Below are 20,612 nucleotides of genomic sequence, written 5' to 3' on the forward strand. Positions count from 1 at the left end.
CTGAGAGACGTAAGTAATTCTGGTCAGATAGACTTATGGCATAAATATTTTTAAAAATGTATAGAAAAGTTTTCTCTTTTAATAAAAATAAAACTTAAAAAAAAAATCCCTGGCGTTAGGAAAGTAATCTGTCCCTTTGAGAAAAGTATTTTATATTAACACAGAAGACTGTTTTTTAGTCTCCCCAGACAACAGAACTGTTTCGAATAAAACCAGTTTAATTTGAAGATTGCCTCCAGTTTATCAGAGCTCAGTAGATCTCAACCTTTGCCATTACTGCCAGTAGCTGGACTGAAAGCCACATGAGGGCGCTCACGTCTTGAAAGGGATTGAGTTTTTGTGTGTGAGAGACCTGATAACTAAAGAACCAGATTAGACCCTATGCAACAGAAGCACATAACAATCTCCCCCCTCCTATTGCTGCTGCATAAAGAAAAACAGTCACAGGGGGATATATTTGGGAATGGTTAGGGAAAATAACTGCATAATCCTCTCTCCTAACCATTTTCCCGTTACAAAGCATTTCCCTGCCAGCTGTTTCACCACTTTCTGGCTCTGGAGAAAAGATAACAGCGCTATCAGATTGATTTTTCATTTATTTCTTTTTTCCAAAACTTGTATCTTGTACCATCATTGCCAATCTGCATTACCAGGGCACCCCTGCCACTTGTGTATCCCCTGTAGAACAAAACTATTATGTCTCAAATGCATCATCGCCCTTTGTTTCCTTCCACACCAGCAGCAGAGCAAGCCAATTGGGCGCCTGGGGTGGCGCATGTGCCCTACAGCCAGGGGCAGGGCGAGCCGGGACAGGATGCTCCATGGGGTCTTCGAGGAACCTGCCTGCTTCCTCCCACTCAGCCGCCCTACAACTGAGGGGGAGGCGGCGGTTGGACCGTTTGGGGCAGAGCAGAGCCTGCGGGTGCCCAAGCCACCGTGTCACTCCCAGGAGAGACGGGTGGGTCGGGCGTGCTGCAGGCCCTGCAATAAGTGCCACCCAGCATTTTTTCACACACCCCCTCAGTGGTGACACCCAGGGCAGACCACCCCCACCACACCCCCTTCCTCTGCCCCTGTTCCACAACCTAACCATTTAACTGCAAACTTTTGCGGTCCTTTCCATGGCTGCCTCCATTGTCTTCTCCTGATAAACCTTGAAGATCTTTGGCCCATCCGTGGATTGGTTAAGAAGGCCGGATGTGTGCATTATCACTGTGGCGCATAGTTATCGCTCTCGCTCTCTTTTGGAAAAAGAAAGAAACTGAGAAGACATTGTACACATGAAATTGACAAGCATGCTTGCCTTCTGTGTAAGGCAATTGCTTTGTGCTGCTAGTGGCCAATCAACATAAAGGTAATGCAGAAAGGTGACTTACAGTGCAGTCCTAATCCTGATTACTCAGAAATAAGTCCTATTGAAGTCAATGGGGCTTACTCCCAGGTAAGTGGGGTCAGGTGTGCAGCAGTGACTTAGTTGGAGGATGGTCAGGTGAGCACCAGCAGTCCAAGACAGTTGTCTACTACCTGTTGTAACAACACCCAGAAGGCCAAAGCTTCATGGTTCCTGCCTTTTAGATACTTGCTTAAAAAAAAGAAGAAGACAAAGCTGCCATTCTTTGCCTGGATAACTGCTGAAATATATTCTAGTGGCATTTTCCACTGGGGAAAATGGAGAGCAACTACTAAAGCACAGACACGCAGTTAACATCTTGTGACTTTCAGACACGCACGAACTTGAGTGACCGCACAACTTTCTTCAACGTTTATTTATCCAGCATGGAGGGAGAAAGTGACTGAGTTTCTACCAGGCTGATATTATGCCACAGAGCTCTGCATCAAAGCTGACCTTGGGTGACTCTACAAGATTATTTGTGATGGACCTGGTGCCATAGTTCCATCTGTGACAAAAAAATAAATGCTTTCCAGAAGGGTAGCTGTCTTCATCTGTTGCAGCAAAAACAACAAAGTGTCTCGGGCACCTTAAGACTACAGTCCATTTCAGTGTTGCTCTGAGTTGCAGGCAGAGGTATACCCAGGCTCCCTTGTGAGGAGCTGAATCGGCGCCTCCAAAACCAGCAGACACCATGGACCAGAAACTCACTCACACTTCTAATAGCACCAACTGGGGGGGAGCTACTGCAATGGCCCACGCTGGCAACCGGATTCTGCTGCCAAGGCACTCAAAGGAACCTGTTCACCTTGCCCAACTGGCCCAAGCAGCCCTGGAGTAGCCCAGGGAGCACACAGACGGGCAGACAGGCTCCTAGCCACTTAGAGCAAAAGTGGCAAGGCACAATTTTTGCACCCCCACCCCCACAACGCCTGGGCCTGCATCCTAGGTATGCCCCTGGTTTCAGGTCTATTTATGCACATGGTTTGGGGGATAGATTGTAAACAGTGAGGTCAGAGGAAAATGAAATGCAGAGATCAAGAGCCACCAATAATTACAGTATATAATCAGCAGTGGTCATGCACAATATGGTAGTTGTTAATACTGATATCCTAGCAGTGGCGAACCAATTAACACACAGTGTGATTTTTTTTTATTTAAAAAAAAACATTTGCACCCAAATTCATGTCCTCATATGATCCTCCTTGATCAGAAATTTCATATTGCAGTCTCTTATCACCCTGCAGGCCTAAAACAGCACCAGGTAGATGATACCTTATATGGTACCAATCTTGCTACCATGCTTCAGGGGGAAGTTTTAATACAAGGCTGTTTATTGCTAAGGGAAAAAGCTGAGCTGGAAAAATCCATTTTCTCACAAGTATATCTCAGTAGCATTGAACCCCACTTAGGTGACAGTGTATGTGTGTGTGTGTGTGTGTGTGTGTGTGTGTGTGTGTGTGTAAATAATTTCACCAAAGCTGGAAGATATTCACCCCACTCCAATATTCCAAAACGTTCTTCATAATAACTTCATAACAGCTTAAATGAAAACCACACATGCAAGTTGCAGGAAGGGGGAAATCCACTGGAAAGAAAATGTGACAGAGTTCTTGACATTACTTGTAAGTAAGGAAAACGTAGCAGAATCAAGTTTTGCACCCTTGTGATGTTTTCTCCAGAGCTCTGCTGCTATGAGCAGACAGGTGCTGTCCCCTAAATCTAACTGAGGGCAAAGAACATACAGTTGAAAATTCTCTCAGATGAGAAGCAGGAAACACCAGCTGCTTTTTAATTTTAAAGGAAATTATAACTAATTGAAATTGAAATACTTTATGTCACTTGTACAACTTGTATACAATGAGATTACACGAGCACCCTCCACTCAGCTCTCTTAGTCTTAATTCCCCTTGTTTACTGACGCACACTCCATGTCTCATGATGTCTCATGCCCGTTTGCCTTTCACCTGTGATGAGACTGTCTCCTATATCTGCCACCTACTTTTCACAGGCCTGCCCAGTTACCAGCCAATTAATACTAGTTTATTCTTGACATTTACATGAGTTTATTGGAATAACAGCTGAACTGTCAAATCATGTTTAAAATGCAAATCCTTTTAATTACAAGCTGAATTACAGCCCTTGCTCTTTCTGACAAAACCCTTGTTCATTTCTATAGTTATTCATTTCCATGCACTGTAATTTAATTCACTCAATAACTTTTAATCAAAACGTCGGTTGTAGGGAAACAGAAACACCTCCCTCCTTCCCAGAGCAGGTTAACAAGATTGACTTGTACAGTTTTCAGAATAATTTTCTTTCGTATTAACATAGGTCTGTCCGCAGAGGCCAATTTTACTCTTAAGAATTCTAATGAAATTAATCAAGGGAATTAAAATGGAAATTGCTACTGGAACGCGAATGTGACCTTTTGGCAAGCAGACGCTACAAACTGCTCTCTGCTTGTACAAAGAATTAATAGAGGACGTTGATCCTTGCTTGATGGGGAACCACTGAAAATCCTAACGTTCACATACAGTCCTAAGCTGCCATTTGTCCTATTTGGGGGGAAAACATAAAAAACAAACATATGGAGAAGGGGGGAAAAACCAGTTATGGAACATTATGTACTGTAATGTTATAAAGGATATATAAGTAGCCTTCAGATAAGCATACAGGTTTGAAATTCATGCTTCTCTTGTTGTCCACCATGGCTTCTGGCTGGGTTGAATATCGAGCACATATGAATATTTAACCAGTGAAGTAGTTCTGCGGGATGCCTTTCACACCCAGTCCTGTTATCTGCCAGAGAACAAGAAATAAGTCACAGATTGCTAGCTAAGGCACTTAGAGGGGGTGCTGTAAGTGTCACTGCAGGCTACATCCCAAACTTTCTAAACTGGGAGTTAAAGAGAGAGTTTGTGTGTCTGTGTGTTTGTGCAGGCTGGTGGGAGAGGGGGCTGGGGAGTAGTCCATCACCAGGACATGATTTCATCATCTGATCTGTCACTGCATGCACTGATCCGTAGCTTGGCCTATCCATTCGTGCCACATTTGGCAGGCAGATATGAATCACCAGTCACTGCTTAGAGCAGGAGGTTTTTAGGAAATAGGAAAATCAAAGTGTTATAAGGAAAAAAAACCTGCTTCTTTTTCCTTTATGGGGTACCCAAGAGCCCGTACAGAGTCCTTATGTATGTTCCCTATTGGTAGGAAAAAATAACAGAGGCCATCCAGAGAATATTGAGAAGCAAAGCAGCTAGTAAGCCTGATCTTTATTAAACTGTTGCAACGGGGTACTCAACACACACACCCATGCAGGAGGGAGGGAGGAACCCAGAACAATGGTGTGCAGGCCCTTATATAGACCTGTAGCTCAAGGCCACCCCACTGAAACATCATACATACATCACAGAAGGAGGCGGTCAACAGCAGAGGAGGCGGTCTACCGCAGAAATTCTGTCTGCCAGATACCTGATAATGGTCACTCATTGCATTTTCTGGGCAGTCTGGCCATTCTTTTGTGATGGTAAATACTCACTTCCTGAATCTCATATGCATATTGATAGTGTGCTCAGCTTAACAGATACTTGCCAGACTGTATTAGAAAAGGGAAAAGCCCCTACAGTCCAAAGACAATGAGAAAGCTTTTTCTATTTCCTTCCTCCTTGCATAGAAATATTTGAGGTCAATTTGGGAGAGTCAACATGGTTTCAGGACTGTTTTCGTGTACAGTTTCAGACATGTGGCTTATATATTTATGTATGTGTCTGCCTGGTACAAAGCTGCTAGACCATCAGCTGCTCCATTGGGTTCACCTAGGCCTCAGGCTAGGTACAGGTGAACTGCCAAGGCCTTGTTAGTGTGCATGCATGCACGCGTGCACACACACGTACATATCATAGCAGCAGTGAGCAGTCTGGAGTCAGGAGCCCAGAGAAAGTGGCTATTAGAAGCTCATCTAGGACGCTAGACATTCCTGGAGACAGGAAGGCAACTGTGGACAACTACAGAAAATAAGACAGAGCACGGAAAAAAGGACAGAGTCCCGATTCCTTCTGAGTGAACTGTCAACACAAATGCCTAAGAAATTTTGAAAATTCAAGCCACACCATGTTGACTATCATAAACTCTGCTGGGCCAGGAGAAGGGGATTTCAACACCCACCTTTCTGCAGTTTTACAAACTAATTTTACATTATTCACATTCTGCTGAATGAATGTTATGCTTGGTTCATTTTACAAAGCTCAAATTGTTTACCTTGAAAATTTCCCCAGCCTGGGGTTCCTTGGCTAGTGCATTGCTATCCAGTCCATCGTAGGCCGAAGTGACATACATTTCTGAATAGTCTTTCCCTCCAAAGCAACAAGATGTGATCCTGGTAGCAGGCATCCTGACAGTCTGAATTCTTTTTCCTGCGTGAAAGTAGTTGAAAGGACAACCAAAACAAAAGTATGGGGGGGGGGGAATAACAAGTCAATTGTTACTCAATGCCGATCACCTACTTCCTTATTATGCTAAATGTGTAACATGTAGGTATATATCCATTTTTTATTTCATTAAAAAATGGGTCGAGGAGCTCTGATTTTTACTGGAACCCTAAAATCCCTTCCCTCACAGACAGTGATTGGAAAACACACAAACAAAACAAAACACACATGCATGGCTGGTATTCTGAGGCATATATCAAACATTCAAATAATTTGCATAGGGTCCTGAGGTTTAAAAGGGACAGCCACATGGTTAGCCCAAATAGCACTCATTTTAGCTGTTTTGCAGTAATATTGCGATATCAGTAATATTGTGATATCCAATATCTCTTGATAAACCAAAGAGTGTATAACTCAGGAGCAAGTCACTCATTATGCTTTAGCATGGACATACAGCATAAATGTTAAAAGGGTGAACATACAGGAGACACAACTATGTTTTTGAAAGCCCTGTACACTGGTATGAAATAGTTTTTTATGTGCAGGTGACAGGTACTGGCCATTTGTTAGGGTTCACTGTTGGGTGACATCCTTTAAAAACAACAACATATATTTGCCTCTCATAGTCTGTAGACTTGTCTTGACTCAGCTCACTCCAGCAGAAGGTGAACTAATGACCCCAAATCGACAGAGAATCTCCCTTGCGTTTAATCCAGACAAGTATTTCCAGACATTTAATGATGCCTGTAAATATTTAAAGAGGTCACTAAACTGGAGTTAGTCAAATAAAAGTGCTCCATTTGTGATCTCTTCTATCTCTACCTCCCCCCTCCCCCCGCCCTTTGGGGATCAAAAATGCAGAGTCCTCATTAATCGTTTACCTGCTTCAGGGTCGATGCGGATCACTCGTCCACCATCAATACAGGCCACCCAGAGTTTCCCTTCTCTATCGATGCACATCCCATCAGGCATCGCCTCCTCTTTCTCCAGCTTGTACACAGGCCTGCAACTGCAACAATCTGCATAAAGAATAAGGCAATCAGCATTCAAGTGCTTATTTTTATGCAGACTGTACTGTCTGTTGTGCTTTTCAAATTTTCCACATTTTAGAAACAATGCAAATTGCAAAAAAAAGTTATGGGGCTTGCTTGGGGTGTGTGGGTGTGTGCATGCGCGCACACTCAATTTCACAGTGCGTACTGGCCAAGTCTTTGAATGCCTGTGGTCCTGCTCCCAGCCTTCAATGATCAGGGACATTCCGTTTCAGAGGTCCAGAGAGCCCTCAGCCACTTCCATATTTTGAGGGCCTAAGGCATAATAAAAACTTTAAAATGATGGCACACGAAAACAAAATAGGGCGTGCACAAAAGGAGTGAGACATCATTAAACATGACAAAATATCAGTGAACAACAACAACAAAAATGTTTTGGTTTTAACCAAATCACATCTCTCATTTGCTTAAAGCTGAGAGTGTGTCATATTTCCGTCTGCTGCAGATAGGAACAAGTTGAGACGAGAATCAAATGCCCAAAAAATTGATTTTCATGCTGAGTTGGATTTTAAGACACTAACACATCCTTAGCACTTTACTGTTGCTTCCCAGGGCCAAAAACAGATGTGTGTGTTTATGAGAAATAAACATCTGTCTGTTCAATATATAGTTGTTTTCTGTTATTAAGTAAAGAAAAATGCCATATGTGACAATATGGCATATAATGGAAAGAAAAGGAACAGTCTGTAATAGGGGTGACTAACGTGGCACCCTCCTCCGGAGTTTGGACTCCAACCAGCATAGCCAATCGTCAGGGATGATGGGAGTTGTAGTCCAACAATATCTGCAAGGCTTCACATTGGCTACCCCAAAGGATAGGGTTGCCTACCAATCTACTACCAAGTATTTCTTTAGCTGTTGCAATAAACAGTTTGAAGAAGAATGTTACCAATCATTCCTGTTCGCATGTCATAGTCGAAGGCTTGCACGGCATAGGCCAGGCTATCGATGTAAAAGAAGGTCCTGTGATCAAGTGACCAATCCAGCCCATTGGAGATGTCCACCTTCTCTAACTGCTTCACGACACCACAATCAGGGAAAAGAGTATAAAGAGCCCCCTGCTGCCTTGCTCTGACTCCAGGTGCTGTCTCTTCGGCCATGGTACCTAGGGGGTGGTCAGCAGAGGCACAGGTCAGGTAATCCTCTACTGAAGGGCCATTTTTAAAATGCACAAATAGCACTGATCCCACCCAAAGGTCAATCACTTGACTAGTCCCACAACACCACCTGTCTAATGACCTCCTAGCTTTCCTAGCAGCCTTTAGTGAGGAAGAGTGCAATCCAACGTTTGCTCAGGCGTAAGTCCCATTGTGTACGATGGGACTCACTCAAGTGCGTTGAAGATTGCAGCCATATATATATATATATATATATATATATATATATATATATATGTAAAGGTACCCCTGCCCGTACGGGCCAGTCGTGACCGACTCTGGGGTTGCGTGCTCATCTCGCTTAAGAGGCCGGGAGCCAGCGCTGTCCGAAGACACTTCCGGGTCACGTGGCCAGCGTGACGAAGCTGCAGCTGGCGAGCCAGCACCAGCGCAGCGCACGGAAACGCCGTTACCTTCCCGCTATTAAGCGGTACCTATTTATCTACTTGCACTTAAGGGTGCTTTCGAACTGCTAGGTGGGCAGGAGCTGGGACCGAATGGCGGGAGCTCACCCCGCCGCGGGGATTCGAACCGTCGACCATACGATCGGCAAGTCCTAAGCACTGAGGTTTTACCCACAGCGCCACCTGTGTCCCTATATATATAGCCCTCAACACACATCATACATCATGCAATGGAAGCGGCTCCATTGCATGAAGCACCAACCTCACAGTGCCCTCAGCCACCTCCCCGCCTGCCAGTCTTCTTACTTACTGATATTCCAGGAGGTTAAGTAGCTTAAATCTGTTAATTTCAATGCATCTCTTCTGAGCATGACTAACGCTGGATTTCTAGCCTTTACTATGAACATTAAAATTTACATCAAACAATTAAAAAATTAAAAACCCTGCCAATTTAGCTGAAACAAAAGGCTCCCTGGTCTTTTATTTTTAATTAGCTACTTAGACCTGTGGTGAGAGGTTGAATTATAGTAATACATCATGTGTTTTAGTTAAAGCGTAAACAGTTTCACATTTGCAATTTTAAAAACAAACAAACCTGAGGAATACTATTTTACTTTTAAACTTTGATCAGAAAAATGATTTTTCATTCTCATTAGCAGTTTGAAAAGATGTTTACTGCCTCTATATTTCAGTCACTTGTCCAGTTGCCTCTGAAGAATAGAGAAACTGATGCACCTCTTCCAATAGCCTGGGATGGTTTTACTGGTAAACGGATAATCGTTTGGATTTGTTTCTATCACTGGCTCTTTTAGTATACTGAAATTGGCTCTAATAAAAATTAATATGGAGACTGTCATTAAAATGCAGGGAATTGTTACGTAAACCTCAATTATTTGAAAGTCATTACATCTACATTCATGATCTCTCTCCATAAATGAGTGGAAGTAACCCTATATAAATAGGCCAAAATCCACAGGAGGCCAGTACTTTTTATTTTGCTCAACCAAAAATAGTTAATAATAATAATAATAATAATTTATTATTTATACCCCGCCCATCTGGCTGAGTTTCCCCAGCCACTCTGGGCGGCTTCCAATCAAGTGTTAAAAACAATACAGCATTAAATATTAAAAACTTCCCTAAACAAGTTAGCAAGCTTTCAACTTCTCAGACTGGATACTACTCTGTTGTTTATTTTACATATATATTGTGGATATTATCATACTTCTAATTCAATTTTTTTTTGCTGCTTGGGCAATTTTGATTGTTGCCATCAAGAATTTGCATACTTGGGTATAATCCTGGTCATTATACTGTATTATACTGTAACAATAATTGACTATTATTGTTATTTCTTAAATTTGTATACCACCCTATGTCTACCCTGCTACTATAGTACTACTATAATGCAATATTTTGGAGACCATTATTGTATACACAAATGTATTAATATAGATTAATCAGTTTCATGAATTTTTAGACACATTCCAACTCATTAGTGCTATCTAAACTGAGCTCAGCATACAATTGCATTCAGATCAAATATATACCTGCATAAAAAGAACCCCTTGGGTCTACTTTTCCATCATTGAATCGGTTGTTTGGTTTATCCTGTTCCACTTCATAAATATCAGTGACTACTTGATCGTCCCAGTTCAAGAAAGCAAACTTCCTTCCTAAAGCGATCACGTAGCCACCACACTTGCGAAGGGCTACTGAGCCGACACGAGCGTCTGCAGGCAGGGAAAGAACGAACAAGTTTACAAACCAGGGCAAAATACACTGAGCACCCTTGATGAAGAAGTGCTCCCATGCAGAAATGAAGCCTGTTTGGGGAATAGTCACTGTGGGCCTCTCCAGAAGCTTTGGGCCACAACTCCCATCCCTGCAGCATGTGATTGGAGACAATGGAGCAATAAACTCAAACTATGTTAAATGTCCATTCCACAAATCCCATTCCAGACTTGGGTTGGTTTCCATTTTGGCATGGGAAGTCTGCAACATGTCATGGTCGCAGTAACTCTGCATTAGCGATGGATTTGTACTGCACCATTCATATATCATACCACTCCAGTAGTTGTTAGGCTTCCTCTGTGTTATTGCATTATTGCTATTTGCAGGGGCATTCTTGTACTGTTGCGCAACGGGACTTGAGGAAGTTACGCTTCTGAGCACAACTCACAGTGTTGGTGCTGACCTTTAAAGCTCTAAATGGCCTCGGCCCAGTATACCTGAAGGAGCGTATCTACCCCCATCGTTCAGCTGAGGTCCAGCTCTGAGGGCCTTCTGGCAGTTCCCTCATTGCGAGAAGTGAGGTTACAGGGAACCAGGCAGAGGGCCTTCTCGGTAGTGGCGCCCTCCCTGTGGAACAGCCTCCCATCAGATGTCAAGGAAATAAACAACCATTTGACTTTTAGAAGACATCTGAAGGCAGCCCTGCTTAGGGAAGTTTTTAATGTTTGATGTTTTATCGTGTTTTTAATATTCTGTAGGGAGCGACCCAGAGTGGCTGGGGAAACCCAGACAGATGGGCAGGCTATAAATAATAAATTATTATCATTATTATTTTCACTACAAGATGTGCACTGACTGGAAACAAAGTGGTAGGCTGCCTACCCAAAACATTTGCAGGCACACACGGTATTGAGAGCACGATCACATATAATTGTCCCAATATCATCATGAGCACAATGCAAAATAAAGAGGCTGCATTACCTCACCCCCACTCCAGGGCTTTCCAGCTTATAGCACAAGGCCAAAGCAAGACTGCTTAACCCCTTTTCTATCTCTCAGGTGAAATCTATTCCGCCATCCAAATGGGGAGTTTTTTGGGAGGGAGTTGTCCTACTTCTTTTGTGCTACAGCACAAAAGTGCCCCTTCAGAGGGCAATAATGTGGTAACACCGAGGAAAGATCGCAAAACAACATGGGTCTGAAGGGGCCTGCATCTGCCTCGCTCTCACAATCCTTGGCTGAGAAAGTCATGCCTCAGGAGTTTTCTTCCAGGTCAAAACAATTCCACAAAATAAAATGAAAAACACTATTTCCTTACCCACAGAGACACACTGAACTTCGTTGGTGACTGAGTTCCAGCGGCAAACTTTCTGTGAATTGATATCTACGTATACAAGGGAATTCTCCCTTTCTTCCCACGTAGGGCACTCCCCCATCCTGTTCTTCTGCTTCACAACAGTCTCGATTTTAATAGAAGACATGATGACCTGTGGCAAAGAAAACAGACCGTGTACATGCTATAAAGCACATTCTTGCCCCCAGAGAATTCTGGGCACTGTAGTTCGTTAAACGTTGCTGGGAATTGTAACTTTGCAAGCAGTAAACTACAGTGCCCAGAATTCTTTTAGGGAAAGATATTCTCTCTCATATATATGAATATAGAATATATTCAAATACTGTGGTTTGCCTCTCCCTTTCTTGTTTCTGTACACAATTAAAAACTAATCCTAAAAGTAATCAAACTAATTTAGATATTCATTTCGAAATGAAATAGGGTATTATGCTGATTTAAAGCACTTACCAGCAATGACGAGTGTCACCCAAGAATTCTCCGCTAAAGGCAGTTTTATTTCTTGCTCAAACAGGAAAGGTTGCAGCAAGCAATCAGAGAAGGCGAACAGAGGCTGGGCCCTGATCTCTGTTTACATACAGCTTTTCATAAAATCATAGAACTGTAGAGTTGGAAAGGACCATGAGGATCATCTAGTTCAATCCCCTGCAATGCAGGAATCTTTTGCCCAAAGTGGGGGCACAGACATTTTATATTCATACAGAATAGACATGCAAGACACCCAGTGATAAAGCCTTACTCCCAGCTTAACCACAAAGACGGATGTTTCCAACCTCAGCTAGCTAGGCATTTTCCTGTTTATACCCATGTTTTAAAGGTCCTGCCCTTGCACGCTCTTAAAACTTTCCTTTACACACCCCTTGTGTCTTGCACTTTCTCTTTCCCTGTCTTAAGCTTGCATTTCAGCATGATTACAAAGAGGATACATGATTATGGTGTCAACCTGCAACAAGATGGTGTTAGTCCTGCTTCAGTTATAACAAAGATGGAGGTGGTCATGCTTTGGTTACAACACTAGTGAGTTATGAGAATGATCTTTGTCAACAACACTAACAAATGTTTTGTTATAAATTAAATAGAATGAAAAAATGCTAAAACTGATAAACAAATCAGGGGGTTTTCAAATAAGATATGCTGTTATTTATTTTATAGAGATTCCAGATATTATATTTTTTAAAAAATATTAAAAATGGTATTAAAAATTCCCCCCGTCCTCCCTGGCACACCCTTCCACCTCACAAACACTCACATTCTCTCTCTCTCTCTCTCTCTCTCTCTCTCTCTCTCTCTCACACACACACACACACACACACACACACACATACACACATAAATTCACATAGACACATAGACACAGTCATTGCACAGCTGTTCAGCCATGAGTTGGACAATAAGGTTCCATAGGATATAGTGGGGCAGTTAGGGAGATTAACAGCATGGGAACGGCTATATTGGGTGGTTCAGGAGCCCTGGAGGCCTCCTGATGCAGCCCCAAAACTGACCGCTGTCCCTGAGCTGCTTTGCAACATGGGATGGGAATATTACTATTCCCACCCACTGGCCAGTTGATGGCTGATCCACTGGCAGTGGAGGGAGGTGGGCAGGACTTGACTTGGCTGCTCATAGCCCACCCGTGTCCTAATTTTTATTTTATTTTTTGCACTGTGTGCTTTTGAGCACCTTATTTTCAATCCATGTCCTTGTGAAATGGTAATTTCCATGCCAAATCAGCAAACAAAGATTGCATCACAGACACCTGACTGCCACATTCTGTTATATTTTTTTATCTTCCTTCAGTTAGGCAAGAACTGATGGGGATGCAGGTACCCTAGTACCTCAATGTAGAATAGTAGCCTGAGCTTAGCAATTACCCGTGTGCAGAATAACGTTGCTTTTCTCAATGCCTGTGGATGGCCTTGGCTTGGAAAAGAGAATGCCAATATATTCTCGGAGAACCTCCTAGTGCCTTTCAGGCAACAGGAAAGGCAAGAAGCAGTGAATTAAGGTATCGAGCTATGAAGGAAACCCAAAAACAATGTTCAGCACATGACCGTGTTCTTGCTCAACCCCTGCTTAAATCGAAGCAGCTCCTTAAACTGACTCATTGTGTTCTGACACCTGCACTCCCAAGTTTACTATAGATACATGAATTTTTAAAATGGCCAGCCTACTCAAATCAACTTAAAATATAATTAAAAAGATGCAACAGCTGATCTTATCTGCGCTTGGAAGTCTGCTGATAGCATTTTAGAGTGAGTCAGCAGTCACATGAATCCAGAGGCATGGCATAACTCCAGAGGCTTTTCACAATAGCCTGTTCCATAATGCCAGCCATGGGATACAGCTGAGCAGTCCCCAAGTGAATAACATTTTCCTGAAGGGAAGCATAGACTGAGGTGGGCTTCAGAAGGGAGGTGAAGGCCTCAAGGAGATCACTAAGCATTCACAGTTAGCCCAGTTGGCATGTCATGGTAAACCATGGTTGATGGGTTACTGTAAATGTGCCAAAACTGCTTGCAGTTCCTTCCCACTAACACATAACAAACTATGATCCAAATTATGTCCAAATAGAGGCTTGGGGTTTGTTCTGCTCAAACAAAGCACAATTAATGAGCCTCAGCTTCACACCTTAGCTACAGAGTGAAACAAACCATGATGCCCAGTTTCTATTTATACTTTTCAAGTTTATACATTTAATTAGTTTTACAATCAATTTAACATTTCAAAGTTTGACTTCCTTCACCCTCTTTCTGCAGTTCCTTAAATTTATTTTTTAACATCTTCTGCATATCCAAATTCATTTAATTTGCTCATTTAATTATCTACTCTAAATATATACTCTCATGAAACTGCAGGTTATTACAATAATCCTGCTAATGCTTTTATCGGTTTGTAATTTATCTGTAAATATTCAAGAAACCATTTCCATTCGTTTATAAAAAGTTTGTTACCTTGATTTCTTGTTCTTCTGGTAAGTTTTGCCATTTCTGCATATGTGGTTTGTTTCTCTGACATGCCAGCAGGGAAGAGCAAAGTAGACAAGACTGGCTTATTCATAGTAAACCATGGTTTATTGTGACATGTAAAGGTCAACTATTCATTTTGATTTCTCACCAGGCATTCAGACACACACAGAGAGACCCACATAACTCTGGTGGCAATCAGGACCCCTCAGGAAGAAACTTTTTAATGTGTCGAGTACTCAGGGTTGCAATCCTGAAACCTGGACATGCCTCTTTTAAAACTCATGATGCAATGGAAGAAAATACAACCATGTGCCCACTCAATCGCTTTGACCAGCAGAACTATCACTTCCAAAGGTGTCACATAATACCCCTTCCGCACATGTAAGAACTTCATCATTTACTGTGGCAGCGTATACCCTTTGGAACTCTCTGCCTATTGAGATTAAGCAAGCGCCTTCACTGTACTCTTCTCCCCCTGGAGCCTGCTAAAAACATTCCTGTTTAGACAAGCCTACCCAGATGCTTAGAAAATTGAGATAATTTAAATCTGCTTTAATATTTTAAGTTTTGCGTGTTATATCTTTTGCAAACCACTTTGGGTTTTTTGATTTTTCAGTCAAGCGGTGTATAAATTTTATGAAATAGAATAAACAAACAAATATCCCCCAACCCATTCCTACCATGATCCTGTTGGCACATTCCCTTTATGCACTTGCTTAATAGCACTCCTGGAATCTCATTTATACAAGCAGGTAAGAGAAGTGGGCAAGCAACAGCACAGAGGGACAGAAGCAGTTCTATCAGAGCTTTCCCAACTTTCCATGTTGGTGACACACATTTTAGACATGCATCATTTTGGAACACAGTAATTCAGTTTTTCTAGCAAACCGGAGGTTAAACTAACCCTGGGAGGAGCGCAGGGAGCATTCGCATGACACACCTACACACTGCAGCCGACACACGAATGTGCCGCAACACACAGTCTGGAAAGCTCTTGAGTTATATCATTGCTGTGTGGTGACAGGTCATCTTTTTCTACCATCACATTTTACCAAGAACTTGTCCTCTACTCTCATGTACACAACACCACCAACACTATACTGACAGCCTTGTGTAATGACATTACACATTTTGTGTAATGATTAAATTCTATTTGGAAATAACATTTACACATGTGTACAATAGGCTTCTTCAGTTCCTCCTGGTTTCCTAAGTGCCGCATCCAGTGCAGTACCCATTGGCTCTTAATTACCCGTAATTTTCTTAGATTCTAATCCTATAACACTGTTCCCATCTGCTGAATTATGAACTAAGGCAGTAATATTGTTCTGCAGGGAGTTCATACATACAAAAGGACCATAGTATATACCACTTTGAGGTTTTATTAAAATCAAGAGGTATATAAATGTTGCAAAATAAACAAACAATACAGCCTGTAGATAGCTGAAATTCACATTTCCAGCTCTGATATCTGCTCCAAATTATTATTTATTCTGTCTGATTTATTTCAGATCATTTGCACCTTTGCGTCTATGTGGCTTTGACCACCTTCCTCCCAGGTAAGTAAAAATATCCAGTAGAATACTCACACCCAAGCTGTGCTTTTATAGCACACAATTTCCTCCAATGTATGCTGGAAACTACAGTTTACCCCTAACACAGTTACAATCTCAATTAAGAAAGCTAATAAGAAAGTAATACTGATCTTACCGTGCAGCGTTCAAAGCAGCCACTTTCTCAACTGAGGACGACCTGACTAATTTTTTGGGTTGTGCATGAACTAATATACTCTTATGTGACTCCAGGTTCCCAGCCCAAAGGGAAGAGAAAAATAGTTGTAGGGCGTTGTAGCTGCTCCTCCCAAGAAAGCTGTTGTGTTCTTGCCCAATCCTTTTCAAACCATACGAAACAGATCACAACTGCAAAGTCCAATAATCTTCTAATGAGAAAGCGTGGGGATGGGTGGTAGCTGTTTTTCCACCTGAGCAATGCAGAATGAAAAATCGAATGAAAACAATTTGAGATGGTCAAGAGCAACAATTGATAGACCTTATTAAGGCAGCTGTGAAGATCACTGAGAACATGGTCTGAGCACCAAAGCTGAATTATTAGACAATTCAATAATTCTCTTTCACTACTAAAAGGCTATCCTCTCCAAAGAAGGACTTCTGCATGGAATTTAGAGGCCTCGTTATGTTTGTTTATTCTTTCTAAATGAGAGAGTCAGTGTAGTGTAGTGGTTAGAGTGTTTGACTAGGCCTGGGAGACCTGGGTTCAAATCCATACTTGGACATGAAGTTCACTGGGTGTGACCTTGTGTCAGCCGCTGCCTCTTAGCCTAACCTACCTCATAGGGCTGTTGTGGGAATTAAATGAGGAAGCAGAGGACCATGTACACCTCCTTGAGCTCCTTGGAGTAAAGGTGGGATATGGATGCAATAAATAAAATAACAAATTAATAAATTAATAATGTTGTGTGACTACCATACTCCAGATCAATGGCTTGCAAATGATAGCCAATTTCTCATTTTTTTTGTAGTGACTGACCACTGCATACATCCGTTAAAGAAATGGAGGGTACTCTTATACTAATTAACTAAAGCAGCATCACTTTTTAGAAGTGATATTAGTGATACACACCCACAAAGGGTTGTCATTTGTCTGTTTTGTCCTGGACATGTCCAGGATTCCAAGCACAACATGACCATCCGGGGGGATTTGTTTTAAATCGGAAACATGTCTGGGTTTTTGCAAACAGAACAAGGAAGTGCTCAACAACTTTGCTGTCCAGATTTTTCCTTCTTGAAATATGGCAACCCACACATACCCACCTCCTAAAATCAAATCATGCAGCATACTAGAGAGTGCAAATTTGTCTTTCCTTTTTGAGGGCAAATCTAATTCAATAGTGATAACACTCACCAGGTTCCTAGGATCCAAGTCAATATATTTTCAGGGTGCCTGCATGGGAGTCGACTGCAGCCGACTGGTCCACTGCCTGCCTGCCTGCAATCCAGTTTGGTTTGTGTGGGTGATAACAGCAGATCGTATTCAATATGCAAGACAGGAAAAACGAGGTGCAGTGTTTGTCAGCACCCAAAGGCTCCTAAGTCCTTCAGGAATGGACTTCCATATTCCTGCTGTTGTAACAAATGTCAGGATGGGAAAATCCCTTTCAAATACGTATAAATGTATCTTCCAATGGCTGTAGCACATGGAAGCACTAGATGTATAAAAAATGCAAAGAAAGCATCTAATTGCAAGGTTAAGAGAGAGAGATGTTTTGTACACCTAAGATTACCATGAGCAAAATCCCGTTGAAAGTGGAATTTCCTGAAGGTCTGGAGAAACTGGAATTAACAAAACAAAACAAAAACCTTTCATTCTAACAGAAGTTGTTGGTTTGGAAAGAAACTGCAACAATTCAACCATTTTTAAATGGTTTTTTTTTTTTTAATTAAACCTATGTGTCCCACCTTGCTATGCTTACCCAAGAGTTAAAGCTACATTCCTAAACACATTTTCCTGAGAGCAAGTCCCGTTACTTAGTGGGGCTTACTTCTGAGTAGCCCCATATAGCATTGCTCTGCCAGCTGTGAAGAAAAGGGTGGAGGAGGACTCTTTCAAACCTACTTGTTTGATGCAGTTGTCATTTTTTGTTGGCTTGTTGCTTAAAGGTAAAGGGACACCTGACCATTAGGTCCAGTCACGGGGTTGCGGCGCTCATCTTGCTTTACTGGCTGAGGAAGCCGGTGTACAGCTTCCAGGTCATGTGGCCAGCATGACTAAGGTGCTTCTGGCAGAGCAGAGTGGTGCTGTGGTCTAAACCACAGAGCCTAGGGCTTGCCAATTAGAAGGTCGGCAGTTCGAATCCCTGTGACAGGGTAAGCTCCTGTTGCTCAGTCCCTGCTCCTGCCAACCTAGCAGTTCGAATGCACATCAAAGTGCAAGTACAGTGGTACCTCGGGTTAAGTACTTAATTCGTTCTGGAGGTCCGTTTTTAACCTGAAACTGTTCTTAACCTGAAGCATCACTTTAGCTAATGGGGCCTCCCGCTGCCCCCGTACCGCCAGAGCACGATTTCTGTTCTTATCCTGAAGCAAAGTTCTTAACCCGAGGTAATGTTTTTGGGTTAGCGGAGTTTGTAACCTGAAGTGTATGTAACCCGAGGTACTACTGTAGATAAATAGGTACCACTCTAGCAGGAAGGTAAATGGCTTGTTGCTTACATGACATCTATCCAATTTTCAACCTTCCCGCATCCCATTCCAGAGATAAACGCAGCAACCTTTCCTTTTCTTATGTCCTCTTCCTCCTTTACAATGAGTTCAAAGCAAACCAAGCTCAGTTATGACTGGCAGGTGCTTCTCAAAGTAAGCTTTGCTTCCTGCAGCCGTGGATTGTGGATTCCCAGGAATCTTTACAGTAGGAACAAATCAGGAAGCTACATATTTCGTCCCCGTCCCCCCCAAATAACAGCCACAGGGTCCTCTGATCTGGATGTGGTCTATGTAATTGAGTGAAAGGTCTTCCCTGGGGATCTTTTTCTCCAACTTAAATGCCCCTTCCCCAAACTACTACCTGCAAAGTTAAATCACATTGGAATCTGTGTGACAGCAGAGTTAACCCTGCTTCCCTTATGCCATTGACCCAAATTAAATACCACCAGCACCCCGCTTTGTTTTTTAAAGCGGGGGTATAACACGGGGATGGGGAACTTGTGGTCCTCTAGATGTGGTCAGGCTCCAACTCCCATGAGCTGCAGGCAGTATGAGCAATGGTCAGGGCTGATCATTTTACTCCAGCAACATCTGAGGTTCCCCAGCCCTGATATAATGTATAATTAAGAAGTAATTCAGGAAAAGAGAGGCTACCAAGGTGGACACTATTTCCCAAACCGTTGTGATCAGGAGTACACTTGTTTACAGAACTATATATGTAGGCATTCTTAACCCTTACACATGTATCTTCTTGTGTGCATGTTGTCCACCCGCTCCCAAAATAATGGACACACACTCCCCTGCAATGGGGTGATAGCCAGTCAATGTTTCCTCCAGTGTCTTGCCCTTTCCTGTGCCTAGACAGTCAATATTCAGGCATGGCACTATGATCTCTGGGCTTCTCCTTACCTGCCAGTGGCAATACAGGCTGTGTCAAGGAAGACCCTTGTCCCTCCCTTAGAATGATGTTGCATATATCCAGGGTGGAGAGTCAATGCTACATGGTGACAGAGTGGCAGATGAATCTGGTTTAATTTTTCCAAGGTGCTCCTCAACCCCCACTTGAAGAACATGAATGTGCTTTCACTCACAAACTGATAGGCTGTGTGGTAGAGGTCCATGGAATTATAGAGTTGGAAGGGACCCAGAGGGTCATCTGGTCCAACCCCCTGCAATGCAAGGTTCAACCAGAGAACTACTAACTCTTCTCCTTAAACAGGAATGGACTCCTATCAGCCCAGCCAGCATGCCCAATGGTCAGGAATGATGGGAGTTGTAGTCCAGCAGTCATGGATTCTACATCCATGTTTTAGACAGATGAACGATATTTCGTGGCCAAAGCAGGTGTGCGATATTTTTCAGAAATGCTACACAGCCAAAACTGATATGCCATTGGTGGAGTTAAACAAGGCAGCTAATGTTTTTCATTTACAAGGAGACACTGGGCAACCGTCATGGCACAGCCACATGTTGTTCAGGAGGAAATCAGGAGGCAGGAAAAAACACAGTTGCACAAGCCAAGAAGTTCCAGCCATCAGAACACGCTGATGGCAAATTCAGTTCAGCCTAAAGAATTATGACCATACCTTGCTACATCCACAGCTGATTCAGATATCCGAACAGCCGGAGTTTGCCCACTTCATTACTTGTTTCTCCTTTGCTGGTTGACAACAGCTATTTTCGAGCAGAAGCCATGGAGGGAAGGAGTGGGGAAAGGGATTGAACAAATCAGATTTTTTACTTTGTCTCCCTTTCACTGGTTGGCTGCAACCATTTTAGTAATAAACCATGGAGACAGAGAAAATAGAATTAGAAATGTTCCCCTAGGAATCCATGAACATTGTCAGCTCGTTATGTGAGCCTAACAAACGATTTCCTGAGAACATATTGTGTTCAGAAAGCGGGACC

General features: G+C 42.6%; 1 protein-coding gene across 2 annotated transcripts; it reads right to left on the minus strand.

Annotated features, from left to right (window-relative positions):
* Positions 1–3,486: 3,486 nt before the first annotated feature.
* On the minus strand, positions 3,487–12,209 carry LOC114596339 (regucalcin-like). Of its 2 annotated transcripts, XM_028727800.2 has the most exons (7): positions 11,969–12,209; positions 11,486–11,654; positions 9,984–10,166; positions 7,762–7,977; positions 6,702–6,839; positions 5,651–5,805; positions 3,487–4,192 (listed from the first exon to the last, which is right to left on the minus strand). In XM_028727800.2, the coding sequence occupies exons 2-7, from the start codon at positions 11,646–11,648 to the stop codon at positions 4,142–4,144; spliced, it is 906 nt and encodes a 301-aa protein (XP_028583633.2). In that variant the 5' UTR covers positions 11,649–11,654; positions 11,969–12,209; the 3' UTR covers positions 3,487–4,141. The 2 variants fall into 2 exon arrangements, with proteins under 2 accessions (XP_028583633.2, XP_028583632.2); XM_028727799.2 differs by lacking the exon at positions 11,969–12,209 and having other exon boundaries at positions 11,486–11,723.
* Between the last annotated feature and the right edge of the window lie 8,403 nt (positions 12,210–20,612).

The sequence above is a fragment of the Podarcis muralis genome, chromosome 4, assembly GCF_964188315.1.
Source record: "Podarcis muralis chromosome 4, rPodMur119.hap1.1, whole genome shotgun sequence".
Taxonomy (NCBI): Eukaryota; Metazoa; Chordata; class Lepidosauria; order Squamata; family Lacertidae; genus Podarcis; species Podarcis muralis.